Source organism: Morus notabilis, unplaced genomic scaffold (assembly GCF_000414095.1).
Source record: "Morus notabilis unplaced genomic scaffold, ASM41409v2 Scaffold1147, whole genome shotgun sequence".
Taxonomy (NCBI): Eukaryota; Viridiplantae; Streptophyta; class Magnoliopsida; order Rosales; family Moraceae; genus Morus; species Morus notabilis.
Window position 1 is genome coordinate 129,301 of NW_010359905.1, and position 18,199 is coordinate 147,499.

The 18,199-nt window shown below is 30.5% G+C and overlaps 2 protein-coding genes across 2 annotated transcripts; both read left to right on the top strand.

Annotated features, from left to right (window-relative positions):
• The first annotated feature begins 264 nt into the window (after nt 1-264).
• LOC21389915 (photosynthetic NDH subunit of subcomplex B 4, chloroplastic) lies at nt 265-2,386 on the top strand. Its single transcript, XM_010095296.2, has 6 exons — nt 265-436; nt 546-590; nt 901-1,051; nt 1,173-1,228; nt 1,334-1,405; nt 2,079-2,386. Exons 1-6 carry the CDS (start codon nt 356-358, stop codon nt 2,190-2,192), a joined length of 519 nt encoding a protein of 172 aa, XP_010093598.1. The 5' UTR covers nt 265-355; the 3' UTR covers nt 2,193-2,386.
• A 5,095-nt stretch (nt 2,387-7,481) lies between these two features.
• LOC21389916 (thioredoxin-like 1-2, chloroplastic) lies at nt 7,482-9,232 on the top strand. Its single transcript, XM_010095297.2, has 4 exons — nt 7,482-7,946; nt 8,048-8,230; nt 8,415-8,579; nt 8,706-9,232. The coding sequence occupies exons 1-4, from the start codon at nt 7,704-7,706 to the stop codon at nt 8,943-8,945; spliced, it is 831 nt and encodes a 276-aa protein (XP_010093599.1). The 5' UTR covers nt 7,482-7,703; the 3' UTR covers nt 8,946-9,232.
• The last annotated feature ends 8,967 nt before the right edge of the window (nt 9,233-18,199 follow it).

Here is an 18,199-nt window from a genome sequence, read left to right on the forward strand (position 1 = left end):
TAATAGGCCTTCGTGAAAGAATTATTAATTAATAAAAAACGTTTTTTCCTTTAACAATTGCGACTTTAATGAACCAGAAAATTTTCCTTCCTCAATAATTTTATGGGACAATGTGGTATTTTGAGAAACTCAGTTAATGTTAATTTGAGGATACGTGGGTCACTAGGGTACTGTTTTGTAGTGTTTTCCCAAACATGATGATATATCCATCTAATATAAAGGGTGGATACAAATCATTCCCTTATCCACTTTCCCTCCCACACAAACAAAAATAACAAAACAAAACAAAAATATAACCAAACATTAAATATATCAAAACGTTTTAACGACCCAATTGCAAGTGCAAATTGTAGCAATGGCTAAAGCTGTTATTGGATTCACCATTGTCAAACCACGTATCCATTGCTCTACTTTCCAAACAACATGTTCAAAATCGGTAAAAAAAAGCTTTAATTAGTCCTTTTTCACTACAGAATTACAATTTCAGTCTCAAATTTAGTAAAACTGTATTTATCAAGTGTTTTTTGCTGTGTTGGGTTTTTCAGCTTAGGCAGTTTTCAAGCTCTGGACTTTTCAGTGAGTGGCAACGGGTAAGTTGGTTCTTGAATGTCTACAAAACTTATCAAATAATTAACCAACTAACTAACTAACCAACCAATATATATTTACACACACACACACACACAGAGACACACATTGAAATCTCTTCTTGACTTTGTATATATTGCTTAAAAGTAGTAGTTGAGTTTAGTAAGTTTGGTATTGAAGCATTACCAACACCAAGAAGTTCTTTCCTTTTTTCTTTTTTTTTTTTTAAAAAATTTCTTAACTACCATATTCTATAACTTGAATGAATAATTAGAAAAGGGTAAAGGTTTTTTGTTTTTCTTTTGTGTTTAGGAAAAGGGTAAAAGAGGTCGTTTAAGCAAAGCAAATGCTCTCCCGGATTTGCCCTTAATGGCCGTACTAGTGGAGAAGCTTGGAGGACAAATGGACTATGTTATGCATAAAACTATTTGGCATCTAAGTGATGATACCATTAAGAATGTCTGTAAGTGTTTGAATATAATTCCTAATTCACCTTTTTTCTCTCTCCTATTTTGCGACATATTCAAAAATTAAGGAAGTTTTTTTTTTTGGTATAATTTTTTGAATATATTTCCTATTTGCAGATGTTGGCTACATCTTTTTTACTTGTTGGGGGTGTTTAGTTTTTGGTTCCATGAAGGTGAATTTCCTAATTTGATATGATATTGGTTCTTTCTTTGAAGTTATATATTATAGTAATTTAGTTTGGGATCAAGTTTTAATGGATAAGAATCTCATGGTTTAGGATCCATACTACGATTCTGAGGCATATAGGAAAGATGGAGGAGATGGGACTGGACATTGGATCTATGAGAAGGTAATTTTTCTGATCATGAACTCATTATTTTTAACGGTAGCTTTTCATGGATGGATATCCAGGCCATTAGAAAAACTCTCTTTAACTGCTAAAATTTTGTTCTCTGTCTGATTTTGGCATCTCAATTCATATATGTCTATGTCCTCATATTATCTTAAATATAATTTCCTCAGTTAGTTTTTTAACTTTATCTTACTTACATTTTAATTTCAACAGAGTGGGATACATACATATATATACATATATATATATATATATATATACACAAACAGATACATACATACACATACGCTAGATATGAATTGGGACATTAAAATTGGATAGGGGATTTAAACTCTTTTCTAGATGCTAAAATGTATTTTCTGTTCATTTACTTCAATTTGATGATATTCTCACATCACCAGTCACCACCCATTAGCACAAAGCTAAGGAAACTTCTCATTAATTCCCTACAGAGGAAGTTACTCATCAATATTAGCCCCAAAAGATTTCCACATGAAAGGATTTTATTTGAAATTTCCCTTTCTAAATATCTATATTAATATATGGATTTTTTGGCTAAATATATATGAGTCAGAGGTCATATATTTTTTCCTTATGAAACGATAATAACCCAAGCCAATTAATCTACTTAAAAAAAAAAATGATAGAGAAAATACTCATGACTATGCAGCAAGAAGACATTGAAGAAACCGCAAGATCAGAGTTGTGGAGGGAAGAGCTCATTGAGGAGATTGAGCAAAAAGTTGGAGGGCTTAGAGAGTTGGAAGAGGCTGGCAAGAAGTAGTAAAACTACATTATATCTTGTGACAAAGAACTTGTTTTCTGCAATTGCCATGGCAAATGTTGCTTTCTACACATTGGACTATTATTGTAGTTGTATATATTATTCTGAAGTTCTGTATGCTTAATCGGCATTAACGTTTCACACATGCAAATTACAAACTAACACTTGGAAATAACCTGTTGATGATACCAATGTTTTGAACCGTATGAGCAAGACAAGCTTAAAAAATATATATATAAATGAGAGGATAAGCAGACAGGTGTCAATTAAACTAATCTGCCTATTCTTGATTTTCGTAATATGTACTGCATAAAATAATTTTTAGCATGGTAAAATAACAGAGTAATTTACTTCCCTATAATTAGAAGAAGTTGGATCGGATTATGGAAAACAATAATTGTAAGGTCTGTTTTTTACGCAGGTATTACACAGAGTGTTATAACACTTTCTGTAACACTGATATTTTGTTAAATTCTTGAATTCAGAAACTAATAGATAAATTTACAGAACAGTAAAACAGAGAATAATAGTGCAAAAGCATAAAAGATACCAAGAATTGATATCACAGTTCGGTGCACACACCGACATCTGTTTTTAAATTTTGTACAATCAATTTTCAAAGCATGCCAACTAATAAAATCTAATGCAACGACACTTTGATAATTAAGGCAAAGGTGCGAGTTGGCTTTGCCTTGATGGTTGATATGGACCATAACCTTCCCATTCTAGTATTTTTTTTTTTCCTTACAATTTCTTAAGAATAGAATATATAAACATCCATATTTGACGATTCCGAAAATTTTCAATTGTTTCTTGGTCTTATCCCAGTTTTATATTGTTCCTTGATGCTTGGTTAACTAGTTAGGCAAAATCTATAAAATAGGGATGGATGGAGTAATTGGAAATGTGAGATATATTAAAATGAAAAATTACAAAACAAAATTACAACTGAATTTAACAACAATTCTAAGGTTGAAATAATAACAATATAACAGAAATAACAATAATAAGTAAAAAGGACGGGTTTTGAAGTCTATATAAGGGGCCCAGATCTTTTTATCAAAATGAATTGAGTACAGCAGATAAAATTGGACATATGTCTCATATTAAGCGTAAATCACTATTTCATTTTTTTATTTTACTAGAAAAACTTTCTTAATTATTAACCATTTATATACTAATTAATTTTTGAGATTTTTTTAATAATCTCTGTAAAAATAAATTACTAGTCAGCCCCATTTACTTCACCGATTTGAGTTTAAAATTTAAATTTTGCTACAGTAAAAAGTTTTCAGAAACAATTACATATAGCTTTTTTACTACAGTAAAAAGCTCTCATGTAAAATCACATCTCAACTCAAATTATAAACTCGAATCAGCGAAGTGAACGGATTCTAATCTCTTACTTTTTAATTATCAGATCTGTAATAAAATTTATTTATTTTGTATTTTTTTTTTAAAATGTGATGTGATTTTTTTCAACGAACTGCCGAATAATTTAAGTAGGAAAAGTTTACCAAGATCTTCACCTTCTTCTTGGTTGGACCGCACTCTGGAGGCTAGATAGAAAAAAAGTCAGTTCCATGAATATTCCACAACAACCCATCCCAGCTTACACAGTCTAGAAGATTCCATTTTGCATTGGTTTCTTCAAACCACTAGTCTTGAAACCCAAAACTATGGGCCATCTCTATAAAACATTGGACACAGAGAGCTCACACCAAAACCTGTGGGCAATATTTATGAACAACTCTGTTTTTTTTAATCAGCTCATCCGAACATCACAATCCTATCCCATAAAAGCAGAGAACTTAAAAGAGGATTGAAGTACTGACAAAATAATACAACACATGCCCAAGTTTTGTAAAATCTAGAACTAGAAGCCCCGGGACGGTCTCTCACTGTCGCGTCTAATGTCATCCAAAGAAAGGAAATGTATCTTGTGGCACTTTTGAAGAACTTTCCAAAGCAAGATATGGGCACAACTTGGCCAATTTCTTATGCCTTGTGGATTTTCACTGAAAATGTGCCACTTTGATCCGTCTTTTGTGCAGCAATTTTTGGGATTCTCACTTTGGGTGTTTTAGTGGTAGTGATCTATTTTTGCATTATTATGATGTCAAAGATGCTGTTTGGTTTGGTAAAAAGCATTGATGAGTTGACTAAAAAAACACAACTTCCGTTGTTAATTCTGAACACTTGTGTGAAGCTGACGCTAGTCATGTGATGATGTTTTCCCCTCAATTTATGAAGCTGCAAACATCACCCACAAAAAAACAAAAAAACAAAAAAAAAGAAATTTTTACATTAGGAACTGCCATGTAGCCTTATCAATAGGAACTGGTGTTTTTATCGATAGGTAAGTTTTTCAACAGTTTAATATGCGAGTGTTAAATTTATATCACGCTATATAAAACTGTTCTTAGTCACAGAATATATAGTTAAAAAATTAATTCAATGACTAAAATAGCAATTCTTACATAGAATAAATAGTAGTTTTTATCGTAGAAGTTTCCTAAGAAGATGGTAAAATTTTAATAACTTTGATAAAAAGTTTTTATCCATAGATAAGTTTTTTAACAATTTGGTATACGAGTGTTTAATTTATATCACGCTATATAAAACTATTCTTAATTACAGATCATACGGTTAAAAATTTTATCAAATGACTAAAATAATAATTTTTATCAATAGATTAAATAGTAATTTTTACCATAGAAGTTTCCTAAGAAGATGGTAAAATAATAATAACTTTAATAAAAAGTTTTTTTATATGAATAATAACTGTGATAAAAAGTTATTTACATATTTTCACGACTCTCTCTTTTATTAAATTGGACGTCATCACTTTTTTATGCGCCTTTTATTTATAGTTTTACCTTTTTTATCTTTTCTTTTTCCTGGATTGTTGCGCTTTTCATCACTGCTCTATATAAATTATAATGTTCGAGTTTTGTTTAATTATGATTTAAAATTATTTTTAATTTATGTATATTTTTTATAAAAAAAATATTATAACGAATCACAAATTAAAATTTAAATTAAGATATGAATTTCCGAACTAAACAACCAAGTCCCAACTTTTTGCCCCTTCTTAATTTTGTGGTCACCCAACTGCAACTATTTGTCACGCATATACTGCACTTTAAAAGCAACCTTTGCTCCTTGCTAGGCCGAAGAACATGGAAAAAAGAAATATTAAATTATAAAGTGTAAGAAAGATCAGCCTACTACTGTATAGGGTTACACGAGTCCTGTACCTTGAAACTTGAAAGGTCCACTTTTACAGTTTATTGATTTATTCCGATTTATAATCTTCCATTTCAGTTTATGGTTGGCTTAAAATTTAAAAGCCTTAGCATTCAAAAAAAAAAAAAAAATTAAAAGCCTATTTGACGTTGGATTAGATAAGATTATAAAGTCTGGATTAGATTAGATTGGAGTGTGTTTATCATGTATTGTGTTTGGCAATATGTCAAATTGGACGTCTGAAATACAATATAACATTTTGATTACAGATATAATATAATGATAATACCACACCTGACTCTACATAAAGTGTAAAGTTTAAATACTCCACCTCTAAGATAAAAAATAATAATAATAGTAATACAATCAAGTGTTTGGTGCATCATCGATTAGACTAAATTGATAATTAGTTTAATTGAAATTAATAATTTAAATTAACTTTGCTAAATTGTTGTAGCATAGTTATTTAATTTTAGTAAACAATATTATTATTTTTGAATGAAAACAGCATTATGTAAACTAAAAAACAAATCAAATAAATTCAAAAAACAAAAAGATAAGGTATCCAATTCAATGAGGCACCAAACACGGGACTATCCTAGTCCTAATCCTGTGTGACAAACAGCGCCAAAAAATATTTCCATGTATATTGTACCAAAAGGAAATTAGTGAACTGTATTATTTTGTCTTACAATCATGAGAAAATTATAGATTTTACTCTTTAAGTACCTAATTTATTAAAAGTATTTTTTTTTAAAAAAAACTCTACTTCTTAAATAATTCTAGTTTAAAAAATAAAAATATATGGGTTTAACATAAAGGGTAAAAATAAATAATTATTCTATTTTAAGAGGTATTTTTAAAAATTGTTGTAAAACCACACTGAAATAAGAAATATGATCGACAAAATTTTAATGAATAGTGAATAATGAATATTTCATGGCTCGAAATTATGATGTGCCCACAATTTATAATTTTTTGTCGTACTATATTATTATTTTTTTTTCGATTTAACAAATGCAGAGATTTTTGAATCCTTTTGTGGAAATAAAAACTTACTAATTTATAGAAATTATTTGGTAAAATATGAAACAAAAATCATATCATAGTACTTTTTCTTTTGTTATTTGAAGAATATTCTAATAAGCGTTGAAAAAAATAAATTATTAAAATAATTTTATTTTTAATTATTAAATTTATATATTTTTTAAATTTAATACGGTTTTAATCAGATCTATCAATTGAAAATTGACCCAATTGATGCTTTACTTGAGAAAGACCAAGTTCTTATTATATATATATTTATTAGCTTTTTTGTTTTAATCAAATGAGTCGGTGGCCAATAATAATAAGGGTAAAAAGAGACGGTGAAAAGTAAAATAAAAGAAAGAAAGGAAGAAAAGAATAAAAGACCTTTTTTTTTGTACATTAACATTGTGATAGATTAAATTTATATAAAATTATGTAAAAATTAAAAAATAAATAAATTTAATAGTTAAAAAATTTAACCCATCAATAAATAAACTGTATTAAAAAATCTCCTAAAAAATAATAAAAGAAAATTATCTTATCCAAAACCGAGCAGGCAAAACCTACGCGGTGAGCCGTTCCAAAGGACAAGAATCAAGATCACAACCCATAAGATAAAGTTAACTTCCAAAAAATGGGCTGTAATATAAATACATAAATACATAATGGGATTATTATACACGATAACACGTTGTTTGATGAAATCATATTAAGCATCCCTTAAAACTGGTCAGAACACACGTCAGACGCAACTCAAATCCGCTTGCAATTAACCATAAAAATAATAAAATAAAAGCAAAATTTTGGGTAATCAGAAAATTAAAGAAAAAAACCAAATTATGGGTAACTGAAAACTTTGAATATTTATTAATTAATAAATCAAAATAATAAAGGTGTCAAATTTATATTTTGGATAAAGTAAAGAGAGAATTCAAGACCCCACCAAACCCTTTTCTTCCTCCTTTATATTCGAACGAAAAACAAGCAAACAAAATCCACCTTCTACATTTCCCTTTAAAACCCACATTCACCAGTCAATAAAGAGCATTTTTTTTTGTGCGTTCTAAGAATCAAAACCTTTGATCTCGATTTGGTTGTTTTCCTCTTTCCGTTTCTTGTCTCAAAGGAAAAGAATTATTTTCTTCTTGGATTGAAAAAGACCCAGTTTTTGGTGGGCTTTTCTTGGTTTACAGTTTTAGTTTAGAGAGAGAGAGAGAGAGAAAGGAGAGAATCATGGCTTGTTCATTGAAGAATGGCCTCTGCTTTTCTGGGTTAGAAGAGATTACTGTGAACTCAAAAACCAAAAATGTTTCTGGGTTTTGTTCTTCCTTTGGTCTTCCACAACATATTAAAGAATCAAATTCAAATGCTTCTCCTGTTTTGACTTCTGATTTTGTGGGAAAATCGTTGACTTTTCCTGAGCAAAAGGGCTCAAGAGATTGGAGGGTTAATTCTTCAAATCATTTATCTGTTAATGTATGTGAAGCTTTTTACAACTTTTTTTTTATTCCCATTTTGTTACCAATTTTTGGGCTTTAAAACTTATATTATTTGTTTTTTTTTTTAAATTTTTTTAGGCACAGGCATCAATCTGTATAAGCCGAGCCATGAGATGGTGGGAAAAGACTCTTAAGCCCAACATGGTGGAGATCCAAACGGCACAACAACTCGTTGATTCGTTGGTTAATGCCGGTGACAGATTGGTTATAATTGACTTTTACTCACCTGGTTGTGGTGGTTGCAAAGCTCTCCATCCTAAGGTCAGATTTCCTTTCCTTTCATTTATTTTTTGGTACTTTGATTATTATTATTATTATTATTATTATTATTATTATTATTATCGTGAATTTGTAAAAAATCTTAATTGGACTTGTCATTACTTGGGAAAAATTTTGTGAGAAAAATGTTGACAGTGCTTATTTATCTTTTTTTTTTTCCACTCAGATTTGTCAGCTGGCTGAATCAAACCCAAATGCAATAATCCTTAAAGTAAACTATGAAGAGCTCAAAACTATGTGTCATGCTCTCCACATTCATGTCCTTCCATTCTTCAGATTCTACAGAGGCTCAGAAGGTCGCCTTTGTAGCTTCAGCTGTACCAATGCAACCGTAATTCTTTACACCTTTTTTTTTTCTCTCAATTTTTATGATTTATTTTTTGTAATAATTTAGTTTTTTTTTTTTTTTTTTTTTTTTTGCATAAATTTCTAAATTTGGCATATTTGTTTATAACAGATTAAGAAGTTCAAAGATGCATTGGCAAAGCATGGGGATCGTTGTAGCCTTGGCCCTGCAAAAGGCTTAGATGAAGATGAGCTATTGAAATTGGCTTCACTTGGTGAAATTCAATTAACTTCACTATTACCTTTTACCAAGAAAGGGAATATGGAGGATTTGGTGACGCGTGGCATGGATATTTCTGGAATTTGGAACAACAAGACTGAACTGAAAGAAGAGATCCCATTAAAGCTTTGAAAAAAAAAAAATATATATATATATATATATTTTGTAATAAGATTATTGGTAGTGGAGCAAGGAAGCTCCAATTTTCTCAAAATTTGCTCCTTTTTTTTTGGTAGGGGGTCAATTTTTGTGTACATAATTTGTTCTTGGGATTTCTATAAGCAGGGCATCTGGGTTTTTTTTTTTTTTTTTAGATTGAGTCCTGCGAGTTTGGGTAATCTACTATTGTACTGGGATACCATGATCTGATTGAGAAGCTTAATACATATATATGTCATCGTTGATTCATTTGTGTGTTAGCATCCATGAATTTCTTTTGGTTCAAGTTCAACCATGATGTTGAACATTGACGAGACTAACACGTTTATTTGACCATTGAATTTGGACTTTGGATGTGAGAGGTTGAAGCCGTCTGTTACTTTTTTTTTTCCCTTTTGCTTTAATACGTTTAAAATTTGTTTATTTTAAAACAAACAAGATGTTGGATCTATTTAGAATTGAGATTTGTCTGTTTTTAATAATTAGATACGGTTGTTGAACCCAATGTATTTCATTTCGCTCTATTATCAGTTCTTATTCTTTGCCCTATTTATTTCACTTCTCAACATTGATAATGTTATTTCCAGAAGAAACCACTAGATCCACGTTTCAATAACTGGGGAGAGTTGAGCATCAGAATCAAGCTTCGGAACCACCCTCAAACTTAAAAAATAAAAAATAAAAATCTTTTTAGTAATTGAATCAAGAACTTCTGTCTCAAATTCCTGTCTGGTTAACTATCTTTTCAATTAAATTTTAACACTTTAATATTTTCATTATTTATTTCATATTTATGTTATTAAATTGTTAATTTAGATGACACTGCAAATAAATTTTGACACTCTTTAATATTTTCATTATTTAGTTCATATTTATATTATTAAATTGTTAATTTAGATGACACTGTAAATAAATAATGGAGATAGAAAAATGAAAGACAACATATTTACGTCGTTAGATTGTTAACTTTTAGACTCTCCTCTCGTCTCTACAATTCACCATTTTAAATATACAACCTACTTCAATTTATTGCTTCATTTTTCTAGTATACACATATTAAAATTGGACTTTTGTAAATCACAAAACAAGCAAAAAGCAGAACCGAAAGGATATTTTCTTAAAATAAGGTTCGGGGACTAGTGCGAGAGAGAGAATTCTAGAGAGAGAAAGCGAGGAAGAAGGAGAATATTAGTCCAGTCGGCAACCGGAAGCACAACTCCAATCAGTCGGCCTCTAAAATACACTCATGCGCTCTATGTTGGCCGATTTATATGATAGTGGAGTTTGTATTTGTATTTTTTTTTTCTCTTTTTTAGTTGTTTGTAGAATAATGATAGTCATTCTGTTAATGTTGGTGTTTGTTTCTCCCCACAAATCACTAGATTTGTGTGGGCTTTAGTTGTGTTTGTTATTTTTAGTTGTGTTCCCTGCCAAACTCTAACCTTGTGTGGGTTTTGTGTTGTCTTTTATCTTTTATATGTCTTTAGCTATATCTCCCGCTTCGGTGTGCTTGATATGGAAAAATACTGACTTTCAGAGATTGATCTTTGTAGTGAGTTTGCTACAGCCTTTTTAGGAGAGCCAACCGTAGAAAGAGAATTAAACGAGCCAAGAGAAGTCCTCCAAATTATGTCTATCATCGGACCTTGAATCCATGTATTAAGACGTTAACATATATACAGATTTTAAATTGTTGTATTAAATTTTTTGTATTGAGTTATATGTGAGCTTCACATCTTATTGATTAATGAAATGATGTTTTGTTTAAAAATACCAAGTAAAAAAAAAGGCAAAAAGAGAAAAAAAAGAAAACCTTAACAAAAGAAAAAGAAGAAGAATTCTGGTGCGTTGGAACTCGTTCTAAAATGATTTTATTTTTGTATGAAAATGGAAATGAAAATGTTTTCAATCTCAGACCTAAATCATTTTTGAAAATGCGTTTGATAGTTTTATCAAGAGATTATTTTCAGTATAAAAAATCCATTAATGTCTCTCTCTGTGCTCGAGAGAGAAGAAAACGGAAATAAAAAATGAAAAACGACTAAAACTCATTTTTCATTTCTCTCCCATTTTATACTAAATCAAAAAATCATTTTTTTTATTTTTTATTTTTAATTGTGTCAAACGTCATTTTTCTCCTATTTTCATTTTTTCCTTCTCAAAAAACATGAAAAACAATAACAAAACCAACTTCAAGGCCGAAGAAACTCAATTCTGTCTTTCAGCTTTGATTTCATCACGTTTTTGGATTAGGGGTTGTTCTTTTGTATTTTTAAGTTAGGATGACTTGAGTAATAATTTTAAGTTGAGTTTGAGTTATAACTTAGTTGAAGTTGTAGCTTGAGTTTGTGTTTGGATGTGCATATTTGAGTTATGATTTAAATTGAGAATCTTTTTAAATTTGTGTTTGGGTGGGTTAAAACTTAAATTTGTATTTAGATAGTTTTTAGGGTATATGGGTGGGGTTTTATTCGTCTTTTCGTTGTAAATGCATAAAAAATCATTTCAATAAGAATTAAAACGAAAAAGTTATGGTATTTTTAAAAATAAAAAAAATACTGTTCATTAACTTGAGTTCGAATTTATAAACTCGACTTAAAAGAGAAATTTAAACTCAAATTTAGCTATAAATTTGAGTTTAAACTCAAATTTTATTAAAGAATATAAACTTAAATAAAATTATAACTCGATTCAAATTTTTTTAAAATTTGAAGACGTTTGGTTGGAGGATTCAAATCATGTGATTTGAACCATTTTCAATTTACGTGTATTTTTTATGAGAAAAAATATTATAACGAGCCACGAATCATTATTCAAATTAAGAAACGAATCCCTCTACCAAATATCCTCTTAGTTGATAAAGAACAACCCCTAGAAAGTACTACAACTTGGTATCCAGCTCAGCCAAACAGACAAAAGGTACTTTTCAAACTTCACCCGCAGTTTTAAATTGGGCAACACATCTTATAAAGTATCCAAAGTATGTCCCAACAATACATGGGAAACCACACTATTCCATGCTAGAGAAAAATACAACTTTAGTCAGAGTGCTCACAAATACCGTGGGATCGACGTGGATTTCTCATTATACAGATCAGCACGGCCCCACAAAAATAATATGGATGAGGATTGGAGTAGCGGACAGAGCTCCCATCATTGGTTTTGCCGTCCAAGTGTTCATTACCTTTAAAAAAAAAAAACTTCTTGCAGGCGAGCAATGTAGCTTCTATTAAAGGAATAGCACATTTTGTTAACAAGATGAATTTCTCCTCCACTACTTTCTCTTCATGTGAAATATTTATTTTGTTTAAGACTTTTTCTGTTAGGGTTTTACTATCAGTATCAATTTCTAATCCTTTTTTTTTATAAAATTTAATAGTCAAAAATAGAGAATTATTAATAATTTATTTTTTCTCGTCTTATCATGACGTGAATCGTAAACTTTCTTTCAAAACTAACTTATTAACCGAAAGACAAGTTTTTTTAAACCGTGATATAATTTTTTGGAAATGACCATCTACTGTAGAGTCTACAATGCTTCGCACACTTATGAGGACATGGGGTCAACATTAGAGGGAAGTAAAAATATTAGATTCCTTTAGGGCACTTTTAGAAGCACTTCTTGGACAAGTTTTGCACAGTGGATAGAACATTCACATCATAATTATCAGTATCACTTTGAAGTTTGAATACATTCTTCCCCTCCATTTAGAATTTTATATGTGAAAAATAAAAGAGCAAATAATATTCAAAGATGAAATGATTCTAGTATGTACTATTCTCGAACCTTTTATTGATCTTCTCTAAAAAAAAAAAGAGTTTTTCGTATTAACAGTCTTAATTTTTTATTATTAAATTTAATTAAAATTACATTAAATTAAAAAAATATATAAAATATATAAATTTTAATACAGATTTAACGATTAATTACAAGGGTGCCTTAGACAGTAACCATTTCACAAGATACATCGTAAAAAAGATCGTTTCAACAAGAAGCACCAAACACAAGAGGGGATCAAAATACAATCATTGTTACATCCACCAACTATGCAACGAGATACACGCACCATCTCTATAGGTTCAGACCGATACAAAAAGTGATGTAAAATTCGAAGTCAAGCCTTCTCCTAGAAGGGGTAGAAAAAGCACAAAAAAAGAAAAGCTTCTCAAAAAGTCCAAGCTAATTTTTAGTCTATCTAACAATGATCACTTTAAATTCTGTGTTCAAGACACATCCTTAACTTGACATCTATCTATTTTATAATTATTAATGCTCCGTTTATTTTGTCGATTTGAGTTTAAAATTCGAGTTTTATTACAGTAAAAACCTCTCAGAAACAGTCACATTTAACTTTTTTACTACAATAAAAAATTCTCACATAAAGTCACATCTCAACTCGAATTAAAAACTCAAATCAACGAATTAAATGAGCCATGAGATAATATCATCTCAGACGTACTCTTTTTGATGTGGATAGTTGTGAATTTGTATAAACGATTTTAAGAATAAAAAACGAAGATAAAAATGCCATTGTGAATTATTTTATAAATTTATATGCAAATAGCACAGCTTGCAAACAACATTTTCCTCCCTGCATAATCACTATAAATATAATTGATTCCCCAAATTTATGTTGGTTTGGCAACAGAAAACCCGTATAATTTTGACAAATAAGACCTAAATTTTAAAAATTTGTTGCAATTGTAGTCCAATAAACGATGGACGGACGTAAATAATGGTTGAAAAACATCCCAAGTTTCTTTTTGCAAGTTGCAACAATGCACCTGAAATTTTTCATTGTTTGGCAAATTGAACTAACCTTTTAAATTTTGACATTGGAGACATGATTGTTGAGTATTGTGTCTCTTCATGGATTCTCAAATTTAGGATTTTTAAATACAAACACATAAACTTTGAGGTTCACCATGTAAACGACAAAACGTTCTTAATGCATTAATCCAATTTACCAACATAACAAACATAAACAGTGATAAAGGAGCGATCAACAACAAAAGTAAGACATAATGGAAAAACAAAAAACTATTGTTAATTTTGAAAGAGGGTCAAGTATGGAAGGTAATAGAAAAAGGTGCGCAAACCTTGAGCAGAAGCAGAATCTAATTAGAAGCATTGTCTGTTGATGTGGTTTTGATGAAAAGCATTCTTATACTATGCAGCGGAATCTAATTACACGAGGTGATATTATTATTAGAGCCCAACTTTTACATTAGGCTCCCGCAATAATAAAATTTAAAATAATAGTAATAGTGAGAAAATTACTCAACTTACCTTTAAAAGTACATAGATCTAAATTTTTATCTCCACCTCTTGATTAATACCCTTTTAGTTAATATAGTATTGATTAAAATGATATTAATCCAGAGTAATAAAGGGTAGAAATCAATACTCATACAATTATTTATCTCATTTTTCTTAAAAAAATTTTAAATATAACAAAACGACTACATTAAAATAATGAATATATTATTATATAGTACAAAATGTGACATGAAAATGACTGTCATTTTTGTTATATGTTAATATTCTGAAAAAAACTGTTACATTTTAACTAGGTTATGAAATTTTGTCATCTACTCAAATCTCCCTATTAAAAACGATGACCTTAAAAGCCACTACATACAAAGCCCATGTGACAGAACTAGTATTATATGTTTCCCTCAAGGAAAGGCCGAAAGCAATATGATCTAATTCCTTTTAAAAACGGATGACAAGTCGATTTAAAATATGGTTTTGCATCAGAGGTAGGTAAAAATGCACCACTGGCAAATGGGAAAAGCATTCGACAAAATTAAATTGAAAGAAAATAATATTAATATAAAATTAATGAGATTTATCAACAAAGTAAAAAAAGTAGAAAATGATAGCATGCATTAGAGAGATTCAAATAATTTAACTATGCGCAGCGATATCCAACAAAATTCACGATTGAACTTTTGACAAGGATGAATTGATTCCATTTTAAGTACATGATGATGATGATGATGATGATGATCTTCATGGAGTTTCAATTGGTGAAGTACTTTTATTTCGACGGTCCAATATGTTTGGGCCATTTTTTGCGCATATGGGTCAGTTAAAGGCCCAATATGTGAGCCAGCAGTCAGCCTGACTTTGTGCAAATATTCTTCAAACTAAAATTGAGAGCCCATTAATATTGTGAAGAAGGGCTTCCTAGGACACTTGACTCGAGCTCATACCATGGGGCTTTAATAAAGGGAAATGCCACAAGTTTTAAGAAGCTTGGATTGAGTATACCAGGACATAAACTATTGTAGAGATTGTTACGGACACATCATCACAAAATATAGGAAAATAGTAAAAAATAGGTCAATATGAAAAATTTAAGAAAGTATATAGGTTAATTTTTAGTTATAAAAATTAATAGACCATAACTTGTCAAGTTATGGTTCATAACTAGATAAATTATAGACAAACTTGTCAAGTTATGGTTCATAGTCAGACAAGTTATGGACAATAACTTGACAAGTTATGGTTCATAATCAGACAAGTTATGGACGAAAATGGTAATTTAGCCTATTTATTAACTTATGTAAATTATTGACCTATTAATTTTAATTCATCTCAAGTCTTAGTCTATTTTTCTCTTTCTCCCCAAAATATATTTGGAATGCCAAATATGGTACCGACCACGATACTAGTATCCAGCCGAGATACCAATCAGTATCCAGCCATTATACTGGTATTTTGCCTGAGATGCAAACCAGTAACTACCAATATTGGCGGCAATCCAGCCATATAATCGCCGAAATACTTGCAATTCAGAGAAAAAGACAAAAATCCTTCTTCCATATGGATACTGACCAAAAACCTCCGTTTTAAGAAGCAGTACAGCCACTGTCGTCGCCAGAATATAGAAAAAAAAAAAAAAACACAAAAATCTCCGAATCACAAGAATTACAAAAAAGAACGTCACAGAACCAAAAACTCATAAAAAAAATCAGAGAAAGTGGGATGTCGATCAAGCGAGGAAATCTGTCGGTGTTCTGGAGAATTGCAGAGGACATCTCCGATGAACATCCAGCGTAGTAGACCTCCACATATGCAGTCCTCCCCGCGCGGAAGTGATCATATCTCCTCGGCACGATGGCTACAACGGGAGATCTCCTCCGTGCGACCATGACTGGGAGAGATCTTTACGTGCGGAGTTCCCAAGGGATCTCCTCGGTGCCACGACTGCCATCGAAGGTCGCTTCGCTAGTTTCGCGACGATCGTCTGTGTTCATCTCCTGCTGAAGTCTGTGAGGATCTTTTCTACGATTGGCGTTGGCGTCGGTGTCTTCAAGGATCTCTTCTCCGTTCACTTAAAATAAAATTATTGTGAACTCACCTCCTATAAATTTAAATTTTTGAGCAAAAGATCTTAAATTTAAACTCTTATAATTATATTTTTATTGACATTTAAATTATTATTATGTATTAAATTTTTAACATATTTTAAATTTAAATATTTACATATTAAGTTTTTTAATTAATTTATTCATACAATTATTCATTATTCAATTCACATATAAATAAAGTGTTAAATTATAAATTTATTGTTGATCTGCTTCGTAATAATTTAAATATTTAAGATGAATTAATAAACTAATAAAGATCTCTTCTCCATTCGCGGAGAATCTTCTCCGGCTACGAAGGAACTCGGTGGTCACAGAGGAGCAGAGAAGAACCTTGATGCCTTTGTTCTTTGTGCGACGACAGTGGCGGCAGCGGCAGATTCAGAGGACGCACAGGACAACGACATCGGGGGATGGCGGCAAGGCAAGAAAGAGAGAGACAGAAGAAAAGGATGTGTGGCTGAAAGAACAAGGGGGAGGAGAGGGAGAAAGAGAAAAGAAAGAAACTCTAGACGTCAAAGGGTTAAAAAGTCCACACAATAAAAGCACCCGGGTAATTTTTCAGATAATTTAAGCTGTTACAGGCAAAAGTCGATCTATCCATGTTTTTTCTGCTGTATTGCCTAAATATCTCCGCAGCGTTTAAAAAAAGTGGCACGCCATAAAAAAGTTATATCACCAGATTTATGTTATAACTTCTTTCTTATTCGGATTTATTGATGTTTTTATTGACTTTTGATTAGCTCATTTATGTAGTATAAATCTGAAACTCCAATATTTGTTGCATAAATCTGATAGTTTTTCTTATCGCATTCCTCATATTTTCTATAAAATTGAAGTTTCAATGCACTGTAGCATATAATAATCGTCACCTTTGCAAACAACATTTTTAAAATGGCATTATTTGCAGAGTTACTACTCACTACAAGAAAACTTGGATTTAGCTACAAAGCACATTTGCAGCTATATGTTTACATTTTGTAGTTAAATAAATTAGCTACAAAGATTTTGTTCGTAGTTACGTCATAGTTACATCGTCCAACCTAAAAGTGCCTAGCTACAAAAATTGTGATTTTATAGCTAAATATACTACCATTATTTTGTAGCTAAATGTGGTACTTTTAGCTACAAATCTTTTTGTCACTAGACTAAAAGCTCTGTAGCTAATTTGAGAAATGTAGCTAAAAGCTTGCCTTTTAGCTACAAATCAACATTTTGTCACTAACTTTAACTTGGACTTAGAATTAGTGACGAAATGTTAATTTTGTAGCTGAATAGTTAAAAAATAAAAATAAAAATAAAAAATGAATGAATTGCATTATTTATCATGCCAAATCTCAATATCCAATACGAATCACAATCAATCTAATACTAACATATTCCAAGTATATGTAATTAGGGTTTACATCAATAAATGTTCACACACGCTTCTACATATCATATCAATTATCACACGTCTCTTTGAATCTGTGCTTCAAGCTCTTCAACCTTTATTTGTTGTATCCAATACTGTCCCAAAAGCCAAAAATTTACTATTGTAGCTCCCACAACTAAGCTTGGATAATAAATAAAGACAACAAATAAGAAAATAGCCAAAAATACTAGTTTTATATTACTTGATTCAAAATCCTTAAACAAGTCACTAGCATTGAAGAAAGGGGTGTAACCAAAAGAACAAGAATATTCAACTTCTCAACAACTTCTCAAAGATGTCTTGAAACCAAAAATAAAGTTCTTGTGACTTCTAGATAAAGAAGTCTAACCGATCAATCTCTCCCCTGTCTGTGATCTCTTTTATTGGCTTGTAACTTGTCCCACCTCTCTGTTTAAGATAGCCATGGAAACTGTTT

Coding starts and splice junctions, on each gene's coding strand:
- LOC21389915 (XM_010095296.2), top strand. CDS start 356: ATGGCTAAAGCTGTTATTGGATTCACCATTGTCAAACCACGTATCCAT. Junction 437..545: donor AAACAACATGTTCAAAATCG/GTAAAAAAAAGC, acceptor TGGGTTTTTCAG/CTTAGGCAGTTTTCAAGCTC. Junction 1,406..2,078: donor GACATTGGATCTATGAGAAG/GTAATTTTTCTG, acceptor ATGACTATGCAG/CAAGAAGACATTGAAGAAAC.
- LOC21389916 (XM_010095297.2), top strand. CDS start 7,704: ATGGCTTGTTCATTGAAGAATGGCCTCTGCTTTTCTGGGTTAGAAGAG. Junction 7,947..8,047: donor CAAATCATTTATCTGTTAAT/GTATGTGAAGCT, acceptor AAATTTTTTTAG/GCACAGGCATCAATCTGTAT. Junction 8,580..8,705: donor TCAGCTGTACCAATGCAACC/GTAATTCTTTAC, acceptor TGTTTATAACAG/ATTAAGAAGTTCAAAGATGC.